The sequence below is a fragment of the Myotis daubentonii genome, chromosome 3 (assembly GCF_963259705.1).
Source record: "Myotis daubentonii chromosome 3, mMyoDau2.1, whole genome shotgun sequence".
NCBI classification, from domain to species: Eukaryota; Metazoa; Chordata; class Mammalia; order Chiroptera; family Vespertilionidae; genus Myotis; species Myotis daubentonii.
The window spans coordinates 159,213,709-159,239,468 of record NC_081842.1 but is presented as its reverse complement, the minus strand read 5'-3'; the positions used below and the strand labels follow the sequence as shown (position 1 = coordinate 159,239,468).

General features: G+C 36.2%; 1 protein-coding gene across 21 annotated transcripts in view; it reads left to right on the top strand.

The window, feature by feature from the left end:
* ADGRL2 (adhesion G protein-coupled receptor L2) overlaps positions 1 to 20,408 on the top strand; it is a 288,043-nt gene extending 267,635 nt beyond the window's left edge. For 6 of the 21 annotated variants that reach the window (XM_059689062.1, XM_059689061.1, XM_059689063.1 and 3 more), the window contains 7 exons: positions 5,583 to 5,674; positions 6,495 to 6,539; positions 7,510 to 7,678; positions 10,221 to 10,349; positions 10,912 to 11,008; positions 12,680 to 12,808; positions 16,157 to 20,408. In XM_059689062.1, coding sequence (XP_059545045.1) covers positions 5,583 to 5,674; positions 6,495 to 6,539; positions 7,510 to 7,678; positions 10,221 to 10,349; positions 10,912 to 11,008; positions 12,680 to 12,808; positions 16,157 to 16,911 — 1,416 coding nt within the window. In that variant the 3' untranslated portion in view covers positions 16,912 to 20,408. Of the gene's footprint in view, positions 1 to 5,582; positions 5,675 to 6,494; positions 6,540 to 7,509; positions 7,679 to 10,220; positions 10,350 to 10,911; positions 11,009 to 12,679; positions 12,809 to 13,042; positions 13,125 to 15,408; positions 15,462 to 16,156 lie in introns of all 21 variants that reach the window. The other 15 variants (XM_059689080.1, XM_059689081.1, XM_059689067.1 and 12 more) reach the window with 11 other exon arrangements.
* The last annotated feature ends 5,352 nt before the right edge of the window (positions 20,409 to 25,760 follow it).

The window sequence follows — 25,760 nt, the reverse complement described above, 5'->3', positions numbered from 1 at the left end:
ATATTAAAATGTTCAATACCTAAATGATATTTTTTTTCATTTGTCTAATAAAACTAGTAAATATGTATTAGTGACTTCTTTTACATGTGGAGTTGGGGAGAAGTTTCTTAGCTTTTATTATGATTTACAGTATGTCTTGCAGGCCTTTTGTCATAATTACTTTCACTTGACATGATGACATTTCTCATCCTATTAAAGATACCATTACCTCACCATTTGTCTATCTTCAAGTCATATTTCAAAGGCTAAATTAGTGTTGGATTTAATTATAAATTTCTTGGGATCTAAATATTAGTGCATTGGCTATAATTATATTTTCAATTTCTTTATTTACTTATATTTTTTATTTATCTTTATTGAAAATATTTCAGATGTCACTCTTCTTTCCCCATTAACCCTCTCCACCCCGCTCCCACTCCCTTCCTAAGCCTTCACCACACCCTTGTCTGTGACCAGGGGATATGCACATATGCATATAAGTTCTTTGGTTTATCTCTGTCCCTCCTCCTCTGAAATATGTCAGACTGTTTGCATGCTTCAGTGTCTCTGGGTTCATTTTGTTTGTCAGTTTATTTTGCTCATTAGATTCCATATGTAAGTGAGATCATGTGATACTTTTCTTTCTCAGACTGGCTTACTTCACTTAGCTTAAATGGGAGAATTCATAGACACTTCTGAAAGAATCTGAGTCAAATATCCTTCTGCAGTTTTATGATTATTTTCTACTAGAGGCCTGGTGCACGAAATTCGTGTCCCTCAACCCAACCTGTACCCTCTCCAATCTGGGAGCCCTCAGGGGATGTCCTACTGACAGCTTCGGCCTGCTCCCCGTGGTTCTCTGCTCTCTGCGGACCTAGCTGCTTGACATCACCACAGGCCCTGGTGTCTGCTCTCTGGGGGGCCTGCTTGCCCCTTGCCACTATGGCCAGGGGCAAGCAGGGCCCTGTTGTCTGCTTGCTGTAGGGGCCCGGCTGTCTGCTCTCTGCGGGGGCCTGCTTTCCCCTTGGCGCCGTGGCAAGGGGCATGCAGGGCCTGGCTGTCTGCTCTCTGCAGGGGCCTTCTTGCCCCTCGCCCCCACAGCGAGGTCTTAAAGGACTGGGGGACTCCAGTGGTGCTGAGGGGACTGGGCGCCGCCATCTTTGTTGTGAAGTGACGGCCAATTTGCATATTCCATCTTTATTAGATAGGATTACATTTAGTTGGTTTTAAAGAGACTCATTTTTAAAATGTACCTGAGAAACATTTGATATTAAATATGTTAGAAACAATAGCCCTTATTTTTGCACTCAGCTTTCATGGCTTTGTGTGACATTTAGTTACGTGAGTTTAACATGAACACTTTTGAGAAAACACAACTGTATGTTAAACATACAATTTGGCTAGTGGAGTAGAAGTGTGTGGGCATTTCAGCCATTTGCTGAGGCTGGGATGGTAGTGTTTTACAAAGGAAATGGAGAATTAGCTATTTGGCAAGTTCATCAGGTGGAAGTTATTTCCACCATGACAAGCACACACCTCATGTTATTTAGGATTTCTTTGAGGCTGTATTTTATACATTCATTCACTTATTATTTATCTTTAAGGCATTCATCATCTGAGTGATTTATAAATTGGATTACTCTTCATAGAAGTGGAACACTTTTTTTTAAAATATATTTTATTGAATTTTTACAGAGAGGAAGGGAGAGGGATAGAGAGTTAGAAACATCGATGAGAGAGAAACATTAATCAGCTGCCTCCTGCACGCCCCCTACTGGGGATGTGCTGCAACCAAGGTACATGCCCTTGACCGGAATTGAACCTGGGACCCTTGAGTCTGCAGGCCGACACTCTATCCACTGAGCCAAACCGGCTAGGGCTGGAGCACTTTTTAAAATATAAAACTAGTATATCTTTGTTTTGTTTGAAGGCTGATATTTTCTCTGAGAATAAATTGGTATACTGAATCTCAGCACTGACATTATAGTAGCTAAATAACCTTTGGCAAGATACTTAACATCGCAGATTTGTAAATGGCTGTATAGTTATATTTTAAGAGAACAAGAAAGTAGAAGAAAGAAGGGGAAAAGAGTACTGCCTGCTACTACCTCTATAGATTGTTGTTGGTTTTCCCCCCCTGTAATTTCAGAACTTTATGAATTGTGAATGTATTATATTTTTAGCTAGAAAACATTCACACACATATAATGTTAACCTCCCTAAGGGAAAGAGAGAGGAAGGGAAAATGCATCTAGCAGTCTGTTTTTTTAGGATGAAATAAGGTACGTTTTCTGTGGCACCTTCTACTTGTTCAGTCCTCAGTCTTATCAAGATGGAAATGTCTTTGTATCATACTTGGTTTTAATTCTATTTTTATGTACTTAGATTTTATGTTTATTGAAAAATGTATTATTGATCTTTACCTGATTTTCTCCATTGAAAAATATGTTTGGGTGGGTTCACCTCCAAGATTTCACATTTTGTACTCATTTTCTTTTCATAGCATAATACTTTTATATATCCACATTTTTTCACGTTCACATTCTTTATTTTCTTAGAGTTTTTACATTATAGGGGGTAATAACATTTTTTTCTCCCTGGTCTATACTACTACTACTACTGCTACTATTATTTTATCTTTAGAGGGTAATTAATATGCTTAGAAAATAATGAACACCAAATTGAGGATCTATCTATGCTTCAGGAAATTGTTCAAGAAAAAGAAAGGTTGAATGACAACCTAGGTCCAAAAGTTTGTAATAAAAGAAAAAAAGTAGTTAAATTAGGACATTCAAGAAGAAAAGTGAAGAGGCTTAAAGGATTTTAACTTTGACTCAACAAAGCAGCCTTTCTTATCTAAGAGTTGTAGTCACTTTGTTTTTATGGGTTTTGGTTTGTTTGTTTTTAGGATATTTAGATTTCTTGTTTTTAACCATTCCTTAAATTTACTAGTTAAGGTTTACTGTTGCATAAAATAAAATAAAAAGAATAAGAACACTGTTGTTTTTCCTTTTAAAAAAATTAAAGATATACTGTGTCATAATTTTTTTAAAACCAAATCAAATATTTAATGTGCTGCCTGAAAGACCTCTCTAATTTTTTCCAAGGCAGAAAGTGTCTAATAATACAATAAGTATATCTGTGTAGTAAAGTTAGTAAATATTTGTTGAATAAAATGTCTGACAGTGCATATCCCTGAAAGTGTAAGCATTTATTTATATTGTGACCAACTGACATAATACTCAGAATGTAAAACTAGAAAAGTGTTTTTACAAATGTTTTTGCTTTTTCTCTATACAAGTATTTTAAGAAATTAATGTTAAGTACTAGTTTAAACAAAGAGCTTCTTTTGTCCTTAAGTAATGAACATAGAACACTATTGGCCAGCACTTGCAAATTGTGCCTATTTAACCTCTTTTTTTCCATTAAGAAGAAATTCTACATCTAAGAGAAATACAGTACAGTGAACAAAATGACTGACAAATAGCGTAAAGCCTTTTCTGTGTTCCCAAACTCATTGGGAAGGACTTGGAAATTTTATTTATTGCCCTGTATCACTTTTCCTAATATAGTGATGAATGGCTAAAATATGGTATCATTTTGTCACGTGGTGTGGGGACTTAGGAAAAAGTGCTGGGGTCCAACCCCAGCAGGTTCTGTCTTCTGAGTTCTGACTTCTAAGTTCTGTGTCTTGCTGTCTTGTTACATCTGTATTTATACCAGTTGATTCAATCCTATCAATCTCTATTACAAAGGTTAGGGCGTTTCTTATCTCCATTCCAGGGAGTAAAGATTATGTAGCTTAAGCATGATTGTTCGTAGTTAAAGTGATTAACTACCCGCCTGGCACTTAGTTAAGAGGTTTTATTCCCTCCCTAACTTCAGGGGAAAATCCCTACCTGGGGAATCAACCTTTCTCAGAGACCTTGGTTAAAACAAACACATAGTGCCAAGAAGGTGAGCAAACATATTAAGAACCGTATGCCATATATGCCAGCTCCCTTGAAACAGCAAGCATGGACCGGCTCCCGGCAAAAAAGAATCATGTTACTCTACCAAAGTTATGTCGATTACCTACCACCAAGAAATTGCTTTCATCCTACATTCAGTGAGCCTTTTCCTGAATATACCATTTGGGCTTGTACTGTCTTTAAGTCATATACAGCTCACAAAAAAATTGATTTGCCATTTTTAAAAGAATGATCCAAAGTAAATGTCAAAAAATCCAAGACCATCCATGACTGGTTTGGCTCAGTGGATAGAGCATCAGCCTGAGGACTGAAGGGTCCCAGGTTCAATTCCGGTCAAGGGCACATACCACGGTTGTGGGCTGGATCCCCAGTGGGCTGTGTGCAGGAGGCAGCCAATCAATGATTCTCTTTCATCATTGATGTTTCTCTCTCTCTCTCCCCTTCTTCCTTCATCTCTGAAATCAATAAAAATATATTAAAAAAATAATAATAAATCCAGGACCAATCTAGTGTAGTTCTATTTTTACAATATAAAAATGGAACTGCCTTCCCTCTGTCCAGCATTCTGCCAGGTGACTGTAGAAGTAAATGCAAACTACCTCTCTTCAGTCAAAACCCAACTCCTTTCTTCTGAGTTCACTTGTCTTTATCTCCCAAACCTTCCTTCCCTGTCAGGTTTCATCTTCCCCAGTTTGCTTTTGTTTGCATGTCAGTTTTTTGCCCCGGCTGAATGTTTTAGAGGGACACAAAAGAGCCTTTTTCAGAAATTACCCATTTTCATACAATATTGAGACTAGTAAAAAAGAACTGATGGCTTTTAATAGACAAATAGCAAAATATACATGTATAGCCCTAACTGGTTTGGCTCAGTGGATAGAGCGTCGGCCTGTGGACTGAAAGGTCCCAGGTTTGATTCCAGTTAAGGGCATGTACTTTGGTTGCGGGCACATCCCCAGTAGGAGGTGTGCAGGAGGCAGCTGATGGATGTTTCTTCCCATCAATGTTTCTAACTCTCTATCCCTCTCCCTTCCTCTCTGTAAAAAATCAATAAAATATATTTAAATGTATATGTATATATGTTTATCTTACTTTATATAGCTGTTTCATATATTTTGTTTCATTTGACCCTCATAATTACCTTACAAGTAGATTGTACAAATGTTATTACCCTCGTTTCATCAACCAAAATCAAAAGCTAGACTCTCAACTAAGTCTTAGGGTCTCAAATCCATCAATCGTTCCATTATAAGCTACATGCTATAAATGCCTTTCCTAAGGAATTTACTTTAATGTTTCTGTTAGATGGCTTTTAGGCCCTGGAGTACCTCTAGCTAAAGAAACTAATTTAGGTATCTAATTTATTTAATCATCACCACATGATACTGATTTAATGAGGCTGCAATTTCATGTCAAATGATCTATTAAAAAATCGATCAAACATAGCTCGAGTATTTTATTATTTAGACTTAACTGGATCATTGCATATGTAAACTAAAGTTGAATCATTGTCTATTATATACTCATGTCATTGGTATTTAACTGCATTAACTCACTAAATAAATTTGCAAAAATGTGCTGTTTATTCTTTGGTTGTAGTGGTCTAATTCTTTTTTTTTTGTTTTGTTATGACAGCTAAATATTATATTCCTGGTGATCACATTGTGCAAAATGGTGAAGCACTCAAACACTTTGAAACCCGATTCTAGCAGGTTGGAGAACATTAAGTAAGTAGTTTGTATTTTAAGCTTAGTGCTTGACAAACTAAGTGCAAGATATTCTCCACAGGGAATCCATGAGTACCTTCTCTCAACTAGAAATTATTCAGAATGAGGTTTTACTGTACAAGGGTGAGTCTCAGTGTGACCACGTCACAGACATTGGTCAAAAATTAGATAATAATTTCTGTCTTGATGTAGAGCCAAGAAATTGTTTCAGTAGCTTTGTGGAAATTCCATATCACGGTAGCAGTTTCATTTGAATTTAAAATGCAGTTCAAAATGATGTTCCTGCTTGCATGGCTGATAAGATTATATTCAGTTTGTTTTGTTAAATGACTTTTTTTTGATTTAAGGATCCTGAGCAGTTTTCTACTTCTAATCTTGCTTTCCTAAGAGAATACATTATATTACTATTGTTAACGTGGAGATTATCTGTTGTTTTTATGATAATTGAATGAATGTTTTATTTCAGTGTTGAGTAAAAACTGCAGTAGCCTATCTATGGAAAAATGCTATCCAATTAACCAAAAATTGATAGTTGTTGACTCCTAAGTCGTCTTATGGAAGCATATTCAGTTATTTTTTAAATAAGAGCCTTAATTTAAATTTTGATGAAGTATTATTCAAGTTGGTTATAATGGGATTGCAAAAAAATATTTTGAATGTAAAAAATGGCAGATCTATATTAAGGGAAGTTTTTTAAAAATTAGAAGATTTAGATAGGTTAGTGCCAGCTTCATTGCATGTTGCATGGTAAGAGAGAGCTAATCTTTAGCATCTCTCTCTTTTCTTCCTTTTCCTCTTTCTGTCTTCTCATCTACACCAGTAATTACCGTGTTTGTGATGGCTACTATAATACGGACTTACCTGGGTAAGGTAGAACCCTACATTAACAAATTTATGGCATGATTTATATTTTTTACAAAGCTGTCAATATCATGAATTGCCCTTAATTCTTATAATTATTTTTGTATGTCTAATTTGCTATAGTATTTTAAAACTATAATATGCCTTTCTTTTTTAATTGCTTGCCTCTGCATTTTGACTTTCTTAATTTTGACTAATTTATAAAATATATAAATGCTTTCTTATTACTTTCTATTTTAATTCTGTCTAATAATTTTGTTTCTCTTTTCTGCTTATAATGCTTTCTAGCTATGAAGATAATAAGCCATTTATCAAGTAAGATCATTAGTTAGACATGGAATGCACCGACTTTAAATCCTTCTCATTCCGTCCTATTTTCTACAGTTCTTTTCTCCTTAAGCTATTCATGATGAAATCTCTCCAAAATTATTTTATTTTCAAGTTGTTCTCATGTTTTTTGTCCCATTTCAGCTAGGCTTCTTCATGCTTTAGTTATAAAAACCTTAGGGTTCACCTAAGATTAGTTTACCAGAATCTGAAGTTTAGGAGCTGATTATCTGCCATTTAACCTTTCTGTATGTGTCACATTACTCAGTGCTGTGGGTACACCACAGGAATAAAAAGATAGGAGTCGACTCATTAAGGACTCCTAATTTCTCATACCAAAATGCACATAAAAGCCAATAAAGTCCGGGGGATGTTTTACACGTTGAATTTTAATATAGTTTTGATACCTTGTTTATTCTGGAGTTAAAAAAAAAAAAAAAGGTTGCTGTTGCTGTTTTCACTGGAGGCTGCAGTACTAAATGCTACTATTCCTTCTTTAATCAATGAAAGGTTAAAGCCAAAATGCTGTTGAATTTGAATGTGAACATAGAGAAAGTCAACTGCTACTACTGATATGTTCATATTTAAGTGTGATGTGTGTTGTTCTCTCACTGAACCTGTGAATGAAATTCACTTTATTTTTTCAGGTCTTGGGTGCTTGGCGCTTTCGCTCTTCTGTGTCTTCTTGGCCTAACCTGGTCATTTGGGTTGCTTTTTATTAATGAGGAGACTATAGTGATGGCATATCTCTTCACCATCTTTAATGCTTTCCAGGGAGTGTTCATTTTCATCTTTCACTGTGCTCTTCAGAAGAAAGTAAGTGACCATGCCACGGGATTCTGCTTGCTTGTTTTTGTAGTGGAAATAACAGATATAATGGAGAAGATATGAAGTTACAACTGGCATATTATTAAATCGTGTTATATTTTTTATCATAAAGTAATTGTAAGGCATGTCTGGAAATTCGGGCTTCACGTATAAAAGAATTCAATAGCAGTCATTTTTGGATCTCAATTTGGGGCTGTTATAAACTAGATATTTATGTTAAGATGTCTTCTTTGCTACTGGGGTCTATAAAAATGCTTTGTGCAAAGGGAATACAAGATAAAGAAAAGGTTAAATAATCTTGATCTTTGCTCAATAAAGAGAATACAGTGGTCCAAGATGAAGTTGAGTATAAGGATACATGCCCTTAATTTAAAAACTCTAGCCATACAAAAATTTAATATTAATGTTGCCTTTTGAGTAATTTTAATAGACCTAAAATCCAATAATTTTACATCTCACGTTTATTATTTAGTGCTGACTTTATATTAAGTGGAGTAAGCAAAAATGATTCAAAAATTGTTTGTTTGAAAATGAAATACTACTGCAAACCCAAGAGAATAGTTTAGCACCATTTAAGTTTAAAATTTCCGGTATCATCTTTTCCCTGCCTGCATATCCAGTGCAGTCTTTTTATTCTGTTATTACTAGTTGGTCACTTAAATTGAACAGAGAAATAGAATTGTGAAAGTGAAAACTATTATGTTTTCAATCCTGACAAGATGATAGTGTTGTTACCTCCATCAGTTTTGAATAAGCTGTAATTTTGAGATAATAACAGTGGGATGTGCAGTTCTGACAGGTAATGTACATTCACAGCAATATAGGCATTAGGCAACACCAACACCGGAGGTGTTATTTGGATAAAGTACCACTTTCATTGCCATTGTCTCGGTAATGCAGCATTGCAGAGTAGTTAATAGCCATTAAATGTGCAGACATTTTTTTATAAAGTATGATGTGTTATTTAATAACATTGAATCTTAACTTTCTAAATATGATTCAGGTATAATCTTTGTAATTACTTTTGGTTTTTATATATTTCTTATTTTATAAATGAGCATTTGTATACATGCATACAGGCACACTTGTAGTCTGCCAAATTATTTTGAGATAAAACCGAAACTTAGCCATTATTTTCTCATAGAGTTATGTGTATTAATTGAACAAAGCTTTTGCTATGCTTTTTAACTACAATTACATTTAAAAGTAGTTCTTTTGAATATATCCTACTTAGTCTTAGACACATCCTCTTGGTGCTGCCAGGATGACTTGTGAAGAATATGATACAAAGTGATTTAGTTTAAATCCTGGTTTACTACTTCAGTGAGCATATTTAGGCAAAGAAAGTGCTTTGAAAGTTCAATCCCATTGTTATTTGTTCTAATAGGTACAATTAAATAAAGCGAAGAGGAGGAAAATGCAAGTGCACTTAGATTTAAAAGGTCATCTAGTGACTTTAATTATCTAGTTTTGCAAGGAATAAGTGTCAAAATCATGGTCTTTGCTGGAAGATACAGAGCATACAACTGTGAGGAGGGGGAAAGCCTTTGAGTGTGTTTGTATTCTACTCAAAAAAAGAGTTTCTTATGCAATAACTCCCTGTCTGTTTTATGATTTTGAAGTCTGGCTGTTGGCCACAACAAGACATGTTTATGTGCCAGTATCGTTGCATAGAATCCAGGACTCTCTCCTACTCCTCCCAAGTTCGTCCCACCTCTCCAGGGGCCCCATCATTTGGTGAATGTTGGGACTTCACTTTTTAAAGTTTACTTTAAACTTTCTTTTAGAACTAAAAACTTTTCGATCTATTCTTATAGATGGGGGGGGGGGGAGAAGGGGAGAGGGAAATTACACGGTAACTCATTAATGAGAATAGAAATTGCATAAATAGTTCCCTTGTGTGCTAATGAAGTGCATAGGCATCTTTGACTCTTTTTACTCAGTGTTAAAACACATCAGGAAATGAAGAAAACATTCCATCATAATTAATGGCATGTTATCAAAGTGCTTTTTTTCTTTATTCTTGTGCCAAAATAGCCTTGTCATTATAAAGAGGTTACCCACAAAACTACGCAATCCAATAAAAGAGGTTTATGTACATTGACCTACCTAAGGAGGACATGAAGCGTCTAAAACTTAAATGACTGAATTAGGCGTGGTTAAATGTAATTAAGCAAGAAAATATTTTGTCCTCTTTTCTTAGCATGAAATATAAAATTGGGGCTCCTAAGTCTACAGAGGAAATAAGGCTTTTTAAAATATTGCTATTGTATTAATAACATTTACATAATAGGTTATAAAGCATTACTACCTAATATATCACATTGAAGAGATTTTACTAGCCAGTCTAGTGGACAGAGATATTGTTTCTGATTACAACAGTTTCAATTAAACTTGATTTTTGTAAGTTCAGTTTATTTTCTGCGTGGCAATATGTTTGTGGAATTTCTTGGTCGTCTCCATTGCTTATTTGATTAGGGAAAGGGAGAAGCAAGTATTAACCCCATGGTCTCCTGGTTGTTGAATGCAGGTACGAAAAGAATATGGCAAGTGCTTCAGACACTCCTATTGCTGCAGCGGCCTCCCAACGGAGAGTCCCCACAGCTCAGTGAAGGCTTCCACCACCAGGACCAGCGCTCGGTATTCCTCTGGCACACAGGTAACAGGGGCTCTGACAGCGTCTTCAATCAGCCTTCTTTATGGAAAGCCTACCGAGACGGGCTCTGCTCAAATGCACTGATTGTCTCCTTATTCTAATGATGTCTACATAGCAAATACTTGCTTTTTTAGTATTTTGGTGTTAATGTCTTCTTAAGTATTTCTTGAAGGTGTTTCTTTAGGTGTGAACATCCTTTTTTTGAGAGATATACTTCTTTAAAAAGTCTATCAGAATCATTTCATAGCCTAAGCTTTGTATACAGCACGGTGCTCTTTGTGGGTACTCGGTAAACATTTGGTGAATAATCAGTTATCTCTACGTTAAAAAAAAAAAAGCAATAAAGGAAAATTTTTAAAGAGTAGAAGATTAAATTCCCCTTAGTAGAAAAGCAACAGAGCAGTATAGACTTCCTTAGTTTTAGACTAGAATCCACACACGTTTTCTTTTTTAAAAGCCCCACAGATAATCCTACACAGATGGATAGGTTAAATCTTTTGTGTGTCTTTAATAAGGTAAATTTGGGGAAACTAACATAACGTGTCTTGCTATTTTATGTTGATAGAGTCGTATAAGAAGGATGTGGAATGACACTGTGAGAAAACAATCTGAATCTTCTTTTATCTCAGGTGACATCAATAGCACTTCAACACTTAATCAAGGTCAGTTACTAGGAAAACTTGAGTTTACAATATAAATTTTGTACCTTTTGCCAATTTACAATAATCCTAGAGAAAATGGGGAATTTTTTTCAAATGTGTTTATATCACAAGCTCCTAAATCTTTTGAGTCAGTTTTTATCCTTTTTTCAAGTACATATAAATTCTTTTTATTCAATAATGTAATGCAAACAGTATATTTTTAAACTCCGCATTAAGAGTAAGGCTAGAAAAAGTAATTACTGAAAATATACTTTGCCACAAGTTCATATGTTTTTCTTGTGAGTAGAAATTTATCCTTTTAACCGAGACATTTACCAAACTTTTCTTCTTAAAACATCAACACAATTAGAATAACCACTATTCACATTAAACAGTACCAGTTTTGTAGTGAAGATTCTTATTTGCAAAAGTTTTTATTTTACATTTCTTTCAAAAAGTAAAAAGTGTCAAAAACATTTATAGTAAATCTTCATGAACAAAAAACTAAAATACATGAGAATTTACAAATTAATATTTTTCTCCTTGAATTACTATAGTTACAGCTTTAAAATTATCATTATCAATATAATTCTTAAATAAGCTGGCAAATAAAATATTTTAGCAAGATAAGGACACAAACACATGTACACATACTTCTGAATGCAAGCTTAGTAAATTTTAACTTGGTATGAAAAAAGTCATGTTGTTATATATGTCGGTGGAAAGGTCATTTATCCAGGTGATTTTAGTTTTGTTGTACTGATTGGTAATACAGCAGTAATATTTTATCACAATGACATTTTTTAATGTTGCCATTGTTTTGATGAGTTGGTTTAAAATGAAAAAAGGAGTATGTATGACATCAAAACCAAGTTGAATTTTAAAATATTTTTAGTCAAAATTACATTAGCTATGCAAAACATGTTTGATACGTATTGAAAGGTTGGTAATTTATAAATTAGAATAAGTGAAATGTGTATATTCCATGGCTCTGATATGCTACCTAATTTTGTTAAGATGACTATCAAAAAGGAAATGCATTATTCAATGATTCGCTTTTTGAAACCTGGCAAATAAAATTCTTGTTATGTACAATTTATGAATGGTCCAATAATTCATTATACACAGCCTTTTCTTCTTCAGCATGTGTGCTCTTGCATTTACTAAGAGAAGCTTTGTGCAATGTGTCATACTTTTTATCTGTTTGAAGTTGTTTTTCCTCCTGCTTGTATCGAAGTTGGTATTAACACAGATGTTTTCATGAGGGATAATCCCACACCTGTAAATTCTGAAAGTTTGAGATTCCCTCTTCTGGGCCTCCGTGGTTAGGTTTTTAATATTAAGCAGTAACATCTTGAAACATAATGTTGATCTCTGTGCATTTAATTGCCATTTTTGTTTAACAGTGATTTTTTGTATAAATTAGTAAATGTCATCCTCAGCAGGTGTTTACTTGGGGGACTTAGAAAGCACCTGTGAATTACTGAAATTTAACTTCCCTCTACCCTTTCTCCTTCAAATTAGTAGTTCAAATACAGTCAGAAAATTTCAGCAGATTTTTCGTTGCCAACTTGTTCACTATCCTTGATGAATACGAAAAGTACTGTACTGCAACTGTAACACTAAAATAAGAGAACTGATGTCTCTTCTTTCCTTCCTTTTCTTTTCTTTTCTTTCCTTTTTTTGCTTCAGGAATGACTGGCAATTACCTACTAACAAATCCTCTTCTTCGACCCCACGGCACTAACAACCCCTATAACACATTGCTCGCTGAAACAGTTGTATGTAATGCCCCTTCAGCTCCTGTATTTAACTCACCAGGTGTGCTTATACTTATGAATACAACTACCTTTCTTTGCTGCTAAACAGAGCTCTCTCTGGTCTTTGCCCTTTCTCTAGAATATTCATGTTGCCATGTATTTATTATTACATCCATAGTCTCTCAAATGAAAGAGAATGGTATTGAGCATGCCAGGCTTCTAAAACTGCACTATATTATAGTAAACATTCAGTCATGACAGTATTTACCAATAATTATCCATGTTTTTGACACAGGTGGCATAAATCTTAATATATTATTACAGGACTGACATCACATGGTCCGCGAGCCCATCTTCAAGATGTATATCACTTAGAGGTATCCGCTCTATGTAATATTCTGTTCAGTTGACTCTAAAGCTTGCCGACAGAATTTGCTTTTGGAATGGATTAGCTAATAAAGATCATTGGATGCCTAGCTATAGAAAACGGCATCCAGCATTATCAATGTAACCACACTATAGTATAGTGCAGCTTTATGGTGGTTTTTCTTTTTTCTTAAAATAGCTTTGAAAATAAAGTTAATATCAGTCAGTTGATACCTATAGTTGTGTTTGTTTGTTTTTTAGTTGGGGGAGGGGGAGAGATTGTCACTAACCCATCCTGTATTACTGTGTTTTCTAATAGCTTATTTTTAAAAAAGCATATATATTTAACAGAAATTTTCAAGGTTTTGGTAAAAGTTACTGCTGCTAAATTACTGCTAGCATATAGTCTTTATTTGTGATTGATATTTACCACTAAATTTAACAAAGAACTTTGTTTCTGTTTTTTTCCCCTTGAAATTCTATTTTAACGTAACTGCAGCTTTTCTTTTCATTCTCTTGTTTTTCTCACTTTCCTTATGCTTTCCTCTAGCAACCTACAGAGAGACAAGTATGGGAGTAAAACTTAACTTTGCCTATCAAATGTAAATTTTTTCAGCATGATTTTTAACCGGCACAATTAAAACATAACTAGCAGTCATGACGTAGACTCAGCGGGCAAGTGGTTCACAATTTGCAACTAAAACGTTACCAAATTCAAACAGTACATCTGTCTGTACTGCCCTTTCTCAACAACAGAGGTCTGTAGCAAACGCTGTCCATACTTAAGTATACGCAATGCTGAAATAATTTGCTCTTTAAAGCCCGGGGTACTGTCACCCCGAATGCTGAATAATTGACATCATTTCTGCATTCCCACAGTCATCTTGCTACAGGCTGTGGAAAGTCTTCAAGTGAATTACCTGAACTTGGGCAGAAAATTTGCCTCTTCCAAACCAGTCAAAGATGTGCTTAAATCTGCAGTATGTCATAGAAAACACCTCCTGTTTTACCTAGTATATATGTTTATATTTATTAAGCAATAATAAAAAGGAAAAAGGAAAAAGACAAGATCAAACCTCTACAGAGGAAACAAATGCTGGCAAGTGATCCATCATGTAACTTAAAGCTCCAGCAGTTTTCCAGTGGTGGATCTTATAAAGACTGTGGTGCACATAAGAACTTATAAAGCTAGAGAATTGTGTCAACCAAGCTAAAGGAAGCCTTACAAACAGCTCTCAGAGCTTTATTTTGTTATATGTGGAGCATAATATTAATTGGCCTGTCAGTTTCTCGAATGTAGAAGTTGGATCAGAGTTTTTTTAAAAAATAACATGAGTGACCAACAAATATAATCACCCCATTTTCTCATTTTCTACTAATGATAATTTATCAAATAATTATCATATATTTATTGGTCATGACATTGAGTTTTCTAGGATAATCTGCAGCTTTAAGAGTGGAGTGAGCACTAAGAAGGGAAAGTTCCTATTTTTTCAAGAATTAAATTTTTTTCCTAAACTCCTCCAAGCCTTGCATACAATGCAGCAGCCTCACAGTGGTCAGTTTCATTTCAATAACCATCATTTCATTCTTTTTTTTTCCAGACCTATCTGTAGACAAGTGATTTTATTTTTTCTCTAGGATTTTGAGAATGAATAACCCAACTTCCCATGGTGCAGATCATTTAATTTTCTCTATTTTTTTTCCCATTTGCCTGAAAAGCACTGTGATGTCCTAGTTTACATGTTTATGTGTCTGTAGAAAAATACAACTCTGATTCAAAGAGAGCATGTTACCGTATTTTTTTTCTTCCTAAACCTCTTTTCATATCTTCAGCAGACTTATCCAATCTTTCATTCCTTTAGAGATAAACAATATATTAGCCAAGGCTAACACCCTTTTCCCATTCCATAGTGAATATTTATTCTTGGTTTAATTTCTGTGACCCATACTTAAGAAATCTCTAACATTTCTGCATTTAACCTCCATGCCCACAGTGTCTGTGGGCCAGTCTCGTGCAGTAGACTGCGGGTTCATTCGGTGCTGTCACTGTGACTGATGCAGACTGCAGGGCTGCAGGCAAACACCTTGACCATTAGGAGCCTGGGGCCATGGCTATTAGTACTCGTTTCCAAAGTACATATCAAAACAATAAGAACTACTAAACCAAAACGGGAAAGGCTGCTATTGCTGGTAACCTAATTTGTTGAACCCTTGCTCTGACTAAGTTGCTGAGAAGCTTAGAAATTCTTCATCATGTTACAATAAATCATTTTACTTTCTTTTATATATCAGCTACTCTTAGGCCAGATAGCCTGAGCAGACAGACATGATGTGAGTTGTCCAAAGTGAGTCATTCCACCTGCTGCCTGTCATGTTGTTGGATGGTGCTTGTGGGCCCCTGGCCCGGTCCGTATGAGAGATGGCTGTCTTTGTTTAACATGAATTCTTTGTATCTGTCCATATTTTTCATTCTTTTTTTTTTTTTAAATTTCATCTCCAGAAAAAAAGGAAATGTTAGATGTTGTTTAAAAAAAGTTGCTTGCCACTTACGTGGGTTTGTGTTGTACATTTGCCTTTGGTTTTCGTATGTGACTTATTCCTTTTTAATTTAGTGTTGTTTAGGACAAATTATGTTAATTTTATTTTTATAAATCATAGTCTTGTACTTTAAAATGCAATTGTCAATAATGAATTGCTTTGCATTAACTATGCAAGGGCATGGAGTGAAGTCTTTTTTTGTGTCAGAGATTTGACCCAAAATCGATTAACTACTGTCTCCCCGAAATTGATCAAGTAATACTCAGTATGCCATCTTCCTTCCCTGGAAAACAGAATTATTCTTTCACACGTTTTCGTATTAGATATCTAAGGGGGTGCAACTGTTTACAGTTGGGAATGCGGGAAAGCCTGGCACTTTCCAAGTGTCCGCTTTCAAATACAACTTTGTCCTGAACGACATTAAAACGTTTTGTGCCAAAGAGTTAATGATTTTTTGAGGAAGGCTCAGTGGCAATAATGGAAACCCCGTTGTCTGTTTCAGGACATTCACTGAACAATGCCAGGGATACAAGTGCCATGGATACTCTACCGCTAAATGGTAATTTCAACAACAGCTACTCACTGCGCAAGGGGGACTACACCGACGGCGTGCAGGTCGTGGACTGTGGACTAAGTCTGAATGATACCGCTTTTGAGAAAATGATCATTTCAGAGCTAGTGCACAACAACCTACGGGGCAGCAGCAAGACTCACAACCTGGAGCTCACGCTCCCAGTCAAACCTGTGATTGGCGGGAGCAGCAGCGAGGATGATGCCATCGTGGCCGACGCGTCCTCTCTCATGCATGGCGACCACGCAGGACTAGAGCTGCACCACCGAGAGCTGGAGGCCCCGCTCATCCCTCAGCGGACTCACTCCCTTCTGTACCAGCCGCAGAAGAAAGTGAAGCCCGAGGGCACGGACAGCTACGTCTCCCAGCTGACCTCCGAGGCCGAGGACCACCTGCAGTCGCCCAACAGGGACTCTCTGTACACGAGCATGCCCAACCTCAGAGACTCTCCCTACCCGGAGAGCAGCCCGGACATGGAGGAAGACCTGTCTCCCTCCCGGAGGAGCGAGAACGAGGACATTTACTACAAGAGCATGCCCAACCTGGGGGCTGGCCACCAGCTCCAGACGTGCTACCAGATCAGCAGGGGCAACAGCGATGGGTACATCATCCCCATTAACAAGGAAGGCTGCATCCCCGAAGGGGACGTGAGAGAAGGGCAGATGCAGCTGGTGACCAGCCTTTAATAGCTCAGCCGGGGAGGTCCGAGGGCCACCTGCGAGTATTCACAAAGCGCGGCTCGTGGGCCCACGCAGACTCGGCCGCACAGACAGCCCTGATGACCTGTGGTTCCTCCCGTGTAAAAAAAAAAAAAAAAGATGACTGAACCTTGCCGTTCTGTGAATTTTTATAAAACATACAAAAAAACTTTGTATATACACAGAGTATACTAAAGTGAATTATTTGTTACAAAGAAAAGAGATGCCAACCAGGTATTTTAAGGTTCTGCTGCTGTTTAGAGAAATTGTGAAGCGAGCAAAACGCAACTTTCCAGCCATTTTACCGCAGCAGTTTGCGAACTGAATTTGTAAATATGGCTGCACCATTTTTTTGTAGGCCTGCATTGTATTATATACAAGACGTAGGCTTTAAAATCCTGTGGGACAAATGTACTGTACCTTACTGTTCCTGACAAGACTTGGGAAAGCAGGAGAGGGATTCTGCAGCAGTGTGCAGTTCACTGCAAATCTTTTCCATTAAGGCAAAGATTGAAACCATGTTTAACCACTAGCAATCAAGCCACAGGCCTTATTTCGTATGTTTCCTCAACTGTACAATGAACTATTCTCATGAAAAAAAAAATGGCTAAAGAAATTATATTTTGTTCTATTGCTAGGGTAAAATAAATACCTTTGTGTCCAACTGAAATAGAATTGTCATTAGAATAATTTTAAAGAGTTTGAAGAAAATATTGTGAAAAGCTCTTGGTTGCACATGTTATAAAATGTTTTTTCTTACACTTTGTCATGGTTCTGCCCATTGTCACTTAGTTTCCACTGTATACAAGTGTTCTGCTTTGACATGTTAGTTTTATCCTTACATTTAAATTCCTTATTGCCAAAAGTTCTATGGGGAGAAAAGTCTTTGAAGCCAGTTACGCCATGCCTTGCACAACCGTGGTGAAATCTAGAAAAGATTGCGTGTCGCCCCTCCGTTTATTCTTGAGCAGAGGGCAGAGAGGGCACTGGGCACTTCTCACAAACTTTGTGGTGAACAAAAGGTGCCTCTTCTTTTTTAAAATAAAATAAAAATAAATATTACTCTTCCATATTCCTTCTGCCTATATTTAGTAATTAATTTATTTTATGATAAAGTTCTAATGAAATGTAAATTGTTTCAGCCAAATTCTGCTTTTCTTTTCATCCCTTTGTGTAAACCTGTTAATAATGAGCCCATCACTAATATCCAGTGTAAAGTTTAACACGGTTTGACAGTAAATAAATGTGAATTTTTTCAAGTAGTTAACGTGCACTTTTATGTATGATACACAATTGGCTTTAACACATTGGCCCTCTCCCACCCCTCCCCCTTGGATATATTTAGATCCCTTCGTATTATAACCCACGGATATGGAGAAGACTACAGTTAAGTTGCTGGATGGCTTTATATGCTAAAAAGTATATAATATATTTATATTCTGATTATCCATTACCCATGCTCACAATTTGGCCAATAAGTTTCAACAAAGAATCATACTGAAAGCTTTGTATTTGTTGGATTGCACCAGAACTTAAAAAAAAATAATGAAAAAAGGGGGGATTGCAAATTGTACAGTCAAATTTAACATCATAAAAAAAAATTTTTGATTTTTCAGCACTATTGAGAAGAAATTCCTAAAACATACTTTTACAGTGTGAGGATTATAAGTATCCCTATAAGGGAGCTGCAAATGACAATATTTGTTATCATGGAAAGGTTCAAAAATCATAATTGAATCTCAACAAGTAGATGTTTCCTGTCCACATCATAAGCGTTTATACCAAATTCCTCTACAGCTTAGTGGTTCTCCCCCGTGCTCCCACCAAGTTAGAAATCACTTTATTTTATGTGGACACACTTAGTCATGCCTGTTGAGTTTAGAAAAGAGTAATGAGAAAAAAATGTTCAAGTATATATTTATATATCTAAATGTGGCTATAATGTAGACACTATATAATAAAGGATCAATATTTAATAGTAGGGTAACAATGAAGGAGTGTATTCACATGTAGTTACCTAACAAGTTGGAAATTGACTATAAGACATTATATTCATATTCAAACAGATACAGTTCTCTGAGAGGAATAGTCATATTTCTTTGGCTAAAACTCTTCAGTCATTTACAAAATTTTATTTGCTAGAAGGAAGTATTATATAATCAAACATGTTAATTTTCTATTTTATGCTTTTTTCCTTTCAAAGCCTGGAACTATACAGTGTTGTGTGATATGTATGTCCCAGTATACAAACTGAGTAGGATTAGGTTGGTTCAGTAATGAATTACCAATTTAAAAAAAAAAAAAGATAGCATTGATTATTCAATTAGTGCTATTTCTGTTGAAGCAGTTCTTAAAACTGGTATGATGTGAACAAGTATATCGTACATAAATGGTTAATCTCTTTAGAAAAAGTAATTTATTATGAGTCTTTATATTAGAGAATAGAATCTGTAAGCTATCATTCATCTTTGCCACCAAAAGAAAAATTGTCTTTAAAACTGATTTTTTTAAAAAAAACATATAAATGTTGCCTTAAATTCCATCTAGGCTTCTTCTTAGTACAAGTTAGTTTCTTAAGTTTAAAATTATTAATCTACTGTCTGATGCATTACTCTGTTTATTAGCCCAGTAGGTTCTTTGGGTCTGCCCAGACTTCACCTGGATATACAATTTCTACATCCTTGATTGTTTCTCTTTGTGATAGTCACAACTGTGAACTTTTATAAAGTCACGTTATTGTACCTCTTCCCAGGGACAGTTACTCTACTGGTCTGTTAATAAGGAATGCTTGTTAACATTGGCTTTAGCTGTAGCTTCATGCAGGTTAATTCAGACTGACTTATTTTAAAATATAGGCCTGTGTTTATTCTATTTACAAAACAACTGTATATATTCATCTTACAGGCTTTTAAAATCATTTATGTGGAAGAGAACCCATCCATACAAGTGTAAAATTACTTAAATATGTTGTCAATTACAACTCATCCACGTTTACTTGAGGATAGTTCCCATGTAATATTTTAACCAGTATGAACAACTGGTTTTAAAGTAAAGGAACAATTATTTGACAGAAAATTCCCATCACTATTCTCTCCCCCCCAAAAAAGCATCATGCACAAATTCATTACCAAATTTCAAAGAAATATTCATGTGTACTTATTATAACTGTTTTCAGGACCCTGGCTTTATGTGTTTATTTAAATGAAAAAGGAGAAAATGTACTTTTCCATCAATTCAACTTTGAACCTCAGGCTTCAAACTGACCTTTATGATGCTCTCATGGGATAGAATGTTTTGTAAAGAACTTGAACTCACTAAGAATTTTATTGTGGTTATAACCTAAGTAGAAAAACTTGAAAGAATGCATACAAGTTGAATTTTTGTAATGAAAACAGCTCTTCGTATTTTATTGATACTGAAATTTTCTTTAAAGACAGTTATTCCTGCAGTGTTTTACAAATAAAAAAAACTACCTGTGTTCCAGATATTATTTCTCTTTCCATGAAATTTTTGCATTAACTCTCAAACATCAGTATGAAAAGGTACTGATATGTTGAATGTAGATGAGGATTGCTTCACAGGGTAATAAAATTAGTGTGTTTTTTGGTGAAAATGCTTTATCACATGCTAACTGCTTCAAGCTGATTTTGAGCAGTCCTTAAATAGCTGAAGGATGAATGAATGGTTCTGGGTTTGGGGATTAATTCATGGCTGCCTTAATTATCATTTGAATGGTATGGAATGGGAATTTTCTATTATGTCACTTTGAGTCTCCCAGTGATCATAGAAACACATTAATTAGCCAAAAACTTGAATGTTTAAGAATATCACGTTTTCTAACCGACATGCACTTGATGCATATCACGGATGCTCTGTTCCAAAATGTATGGGACTGATGGAAGCTCCTGGATGTTATCCAATTTCAACTCAACACACTGTGCAGCATGCGTTCAAGGCCAGGGTAACATATCTCTGTCAGAGGGCATTAATAATAAGCTGAAAGAGCACCATGTAATTAGACTAATTAAGTGAACTGTAAGTGTTTTCCAAATATGGGCAACAGACCACCCCTCCTCTCTTAAAGGCCTCTGGAGTCTTCATCCTTTCCCTGATGGCATTACTGTTTCCTGAGTGTGCAGTTTCTCAGAAGGCCTCAGAAGTCAGTTCGATTTTTAAAGACATTTTAACTGGTAAAATTTTTCTGAATTAATGCATTCCGAAATGCTATTGGGTATCCTGGCTTTTAATGTTATACAGATCATTGTTTGAAATAAGAAATAACAAAACACCAAAATCTTTATCTGCTTTGGGAAAAGAAAAAATACTGTCCCATGAATCTTTCACCCATTTCTCTGTTAGTGCTTCTGAAACTCTAAGACCAAAATCTCTTAGAAATGTTTTAAAAGCATAGTTAATTTCAAGCAAATCAATGTTGTGTGAGCATAAGAGACTAGTGATGATCAATTTTTGAATAGTTTGTTGAATATTTTTACATAAGCATTTCAAAATCATATGTCAGAACCAAGCTTTTTAAAAAGCGTTTTGGCAGTCACAGCCACATGGCTTTCTCAGTTGATTTTACTAGGCAAAAAATGACTGATCTTTTGATACTCTATTAAAAAGGCTGACAGCTACCATATAGAACACCCAGGAACAATAATGATAGATAGAAATGTTGATTAGATTGAAAGATTCACTAAATGTTTTTCAGCTGAAATATCAATCTTTATAAATAGACTTGAGGCCTGATGCACAAAATTTGTGCAAGGGGCTCAGCCCTTGTAGCCCCAGCTTCATCCAGAAGGATGTCCAGTCTAATTAGCATATTACCCTTTTATTATTATAGATGGCATTTAAACCAAAACATAGCAGTAGCACACAGTAAATTCTTCTATAACTATAATAAAGGAGCTACAAAACTAGATGTCTAATTTTTCAAAGGAATTGCAAACTAATTTTGTCCCCTTTACTAATTTTACATATTGCAACAAGAATAAAAGTACTAGCACCTACCACTTCATAGGTGCTTGAAATATGTCAGGCTCTATACCAAATGTTATCTTCCTTATTGTACTCAATCCTTTCAACAATGCTCTCAGAGGGGTACTCATTATACATTTGTGCAAATTAGAAAAATAATTTGCTCAAGGTCTCAGCTGGGGAGTGGCCGAGCCTACACTAGCATGATGGTTGTTTGGCTAAGAGTTTGAGCATTGAACCAGCATATGTCACTTCTGGTTTTACTGGTAGTTCCAAGAATATTCCTTACACTTCATATACTCTCTGCTGGTACTTTAGTCAGAGAGGTTTTGTCTTGAGTCTATAGAATTGTAAAGTAAAATGAAGTGAAGAAGTCAGTCATTGCCCTGGTTGGTGTGGCTCCATTGGTTGGAGCGTTATCTGGTACACTGAATAGTTTTGGATTTGATTCCAGGTTAGGGCACATACCCAGGTTGCAGGTTTGATCCCCAGTTTGGACACTTTCAGAAAGCACCCAATCGATGTTTCTCACATCAATGTTTCTCTCCCTCTCTCAAAAATAATTTTTTAAAAAGTCAGTTATTAAAGAAGTCATTGTGTTTTAGAAGAAGATAGACCTCTGGTAAGAGATAATCTATTTACCTCAAATCTTAGCAAAAGCAGGCCCTTTAGCTGGATGGCAGTGGAATGTAAAGTTTATTGGTTAATGATTTGTCCCCTTTGAAAAGAACATAAACAAAAGTTCATCATGAGGGAGTTGTAACAGGGAGAAAAAAAATCAAAGATTTTGATTCAGGATGTTGAGTTTCTAGTCCTCATCTGCCCAATAATATAATACTGGCTTACCCAGTTAGCAGTGTGATCAACAACCACAAAAAATGAGAAATAATTTACTTCAGTCTGTGCTTTTTATTTTCCTTCATGTCCAAGCCATACAACAGTGAAAAAGTCACATGAAAAGTCAAAATTCTGAGTTTCTTAAATTTTTTTAAAAGTTAATATTGTTTTAAATGTAAATGATGGGTGTGTTGTGTGTTTCAGTATTTAGGAATTTTCAAGTTCATAATTTTGTCTTTAACATTTGTCTAGAAACCTTTTTCCTCTGAAAAGTGAAAAGTTTGAACTAAAACAATGTTGTAGTTTATTTTTTCCAATAAGTGTCCTGTAGAGTCCCAGAGTTACATGGCGAGGGTGGGTTGGCCCCGGGGGGGGGGGTGTGGGGGGGGGTGTGGAGGCGGTGAGGACGGGGGGGGGGGGGGGGGGGCTCAGAAAGGCAAGGTGTTTAAGGCTTCCCTATGAATTAAGCTGTTGTAAATGTAGTCTACTTATGCTGAGCTTTGTGAGTTACTGCATTAATTCTCAAAATTGAAAGGAACCTGTACCAGCGTACTTCCACATAGCCAACTACAAAGCGGTGGCTGGGAACTGCAACTTAGCTTCATGCCTGAGCCCAAGCACTTGAGCACTGCTTAATTCTGTCTCTGGGAATAGTGGGCGCCTAGAGCCTCCAGGGCCCCCAGGAGCTCTGCAGCCATCAGTGAGCAGCAGAAAGCCACATGCACTGATTTTCTAGGGAACTGCTCATTATGTGGCTGGCCCTGGTGCCCCAGAGGAAAGGGAGAGTCTGGGGACATGAGTCTGTGTGTGGTGGCCGCTGACCAAGGTGGTCACTGTCTCTTCTCCCGGCCATGGCACCTGAGGACCCTCTGAGTCTGAATGGCCTTGTTGGTGCTGCTCACTTTGGTCTTGGCTCCTGCCTGTCTTCCTTAACCCTTTAATCTCCTCTATTTCTTTCCCCTTCAAACTTTTTGGTTTTCTTCTTCTCTTAATTTTCTCCTTTAAAAAACTATTTATTTGATTTAAAAAACCGTTTTAGTTCTTAATCATATCTACTTTTATGTGTCATCTTGTCATTTAATGGGTTTTAGTCTTTTTTCTTACTAAGGTATATGCAGATGAAATCAGACAACCAATTAAGCAGAGACAGGGTTGAATCATGTGTGAGTGTTTATTCTGATAATGCCAGCAGTATGGGAGAGTAGCAGGTCATCCACAAAAAACTTCTCTGCCAGCCCCATAAGCCAGATGCTTATATGGGGTAGGACAAAGATTACATGGGGAAGTAGGCAAAAGGAATAAGAAAGGGTATAATGGTTACAGATTACAGGCAATGGAGGGTGCTGGGGCAGGACTCCATTGTTTAAGCAACAAGCTTGTTAATCTTTCCATGATAATAGACAGTTCTCTGATGCGAATGGACCACATTCCAAGGTTGACTCCCAGCTCCAAGGTTGACTGCCAGGTACCTGGGGCATACAACTCCACGCCAGGTTAGAAAGTGCTTTCTCCAATCATGGTGAACAGACCATGCTTAATATTTCTTATAAGTAGTAGCTTGTCTCCAATATTCTGTCCCTAACACAGGGTGGGGCAAAAGTAGGTTTATAGGTTTTCTGTGGAAAATAATACAAGAATAAACTGTTTTGCATACTCACAACTGTAAACCTACTTTTCCCCCACCCTGTATTTTAGTCTGCGGATTTCATCTTTCATCTCATTGTCTTCTGGCTTCATATGCTTTTTTAAAAATCTCATTTAATTTGTATTTTCTTTTTTAGTCCTGACCTTAACATCTTTATTGGGATATAAGCTTGTTTATATTTAAATTTCTCCTAATTCTGCTTATTTTCCTCTGCCCTTCACATTCTTTAAAAAACAAACAAAATCCCTCTGTTTCTTATTAATTTGTTTTTTCTTAACTTTCTTTTTCAACAGTCAGCAAGAGTCAAGCCACAAAGAGGGTGGCATTGAAAAAGATTCTCCAGTGTTTCAATCCTACTTCTAATTCTTATATATTTATCCCAATTTTCGTGTTCATTTGATATGATAAGATAGTCATAAATAATTTAATGAAGTCGAGGTATAATGGTGCTGGAAACTTTAGATTCACATAGACATAGGGTTAAGCCTTTGCTCTCTGGCAGGCAAATTACTTAACCTCTCTCAAATTATTCTCTCCTCCGTAAAATTGGAATCAGCCTACCTTGCCAAGGGTTGCCGGCAGATTAGAAGTAATGTATGTAAAGTGCCTCAGTGCAGCCTTGCACATGATAGGCACTCAGTGGATAGTAGCTTTTTTTCTTTAGGAAGCTATTTTGATTGGCATAAACATCTCGTGACTTTAAGTTGCAGAAAAATAATCAGTCATCAGGACTTCAACTGGATTGTCATTATCTGCCGCAAGTCATGTGGCCAGGATATATCAGTGACACTTTTATGAACAATGTGCCGCCAACCACAGCCTCCCGCCTACCAGGAAGGCGGGCTTCCTGCAGCGATCTAGGTTAATGAGAGCAAAGGGGAGCAGGCCTCCGAGCCTCCTTCTGGAATATTAATTTAGCTAATTAAAACCATTTATCTTATGCAGAGAAGTGTGTCAGTTAGTGTCTCCACTTCTTTCTCTTTTCCTTCTTTTGGCCTATTCTTTCCTACACAGCAATAGACAAGACTCTTGCTTTGTTTGTTAGCTTTCTTATCTAACAAACATTGGTTGAGTCTCTACTATTTGTTTTATGTATCAAAGTAGGTGATGGAACACAGACATAAAGGATGTTCTTGCCCTTGAATTGATAATGTTATGACTAACACGTATCAGTTGCCCACTGTTTGCTACGTTCTGTATTTAAACCCTCATGAACATAAATTTATTTTAAAAATTCTAGTACTTGGAACAATCCCATAGCATTATACCTATTATCACCTGCCTTTTATAGGGGAGGAAACAGGCTTAGCAAGGTGAAGTAGCCTGCTGGGGATTAACAATTGAGTAAGTGGGGAACTTGAGAGCCAAGTGCCTA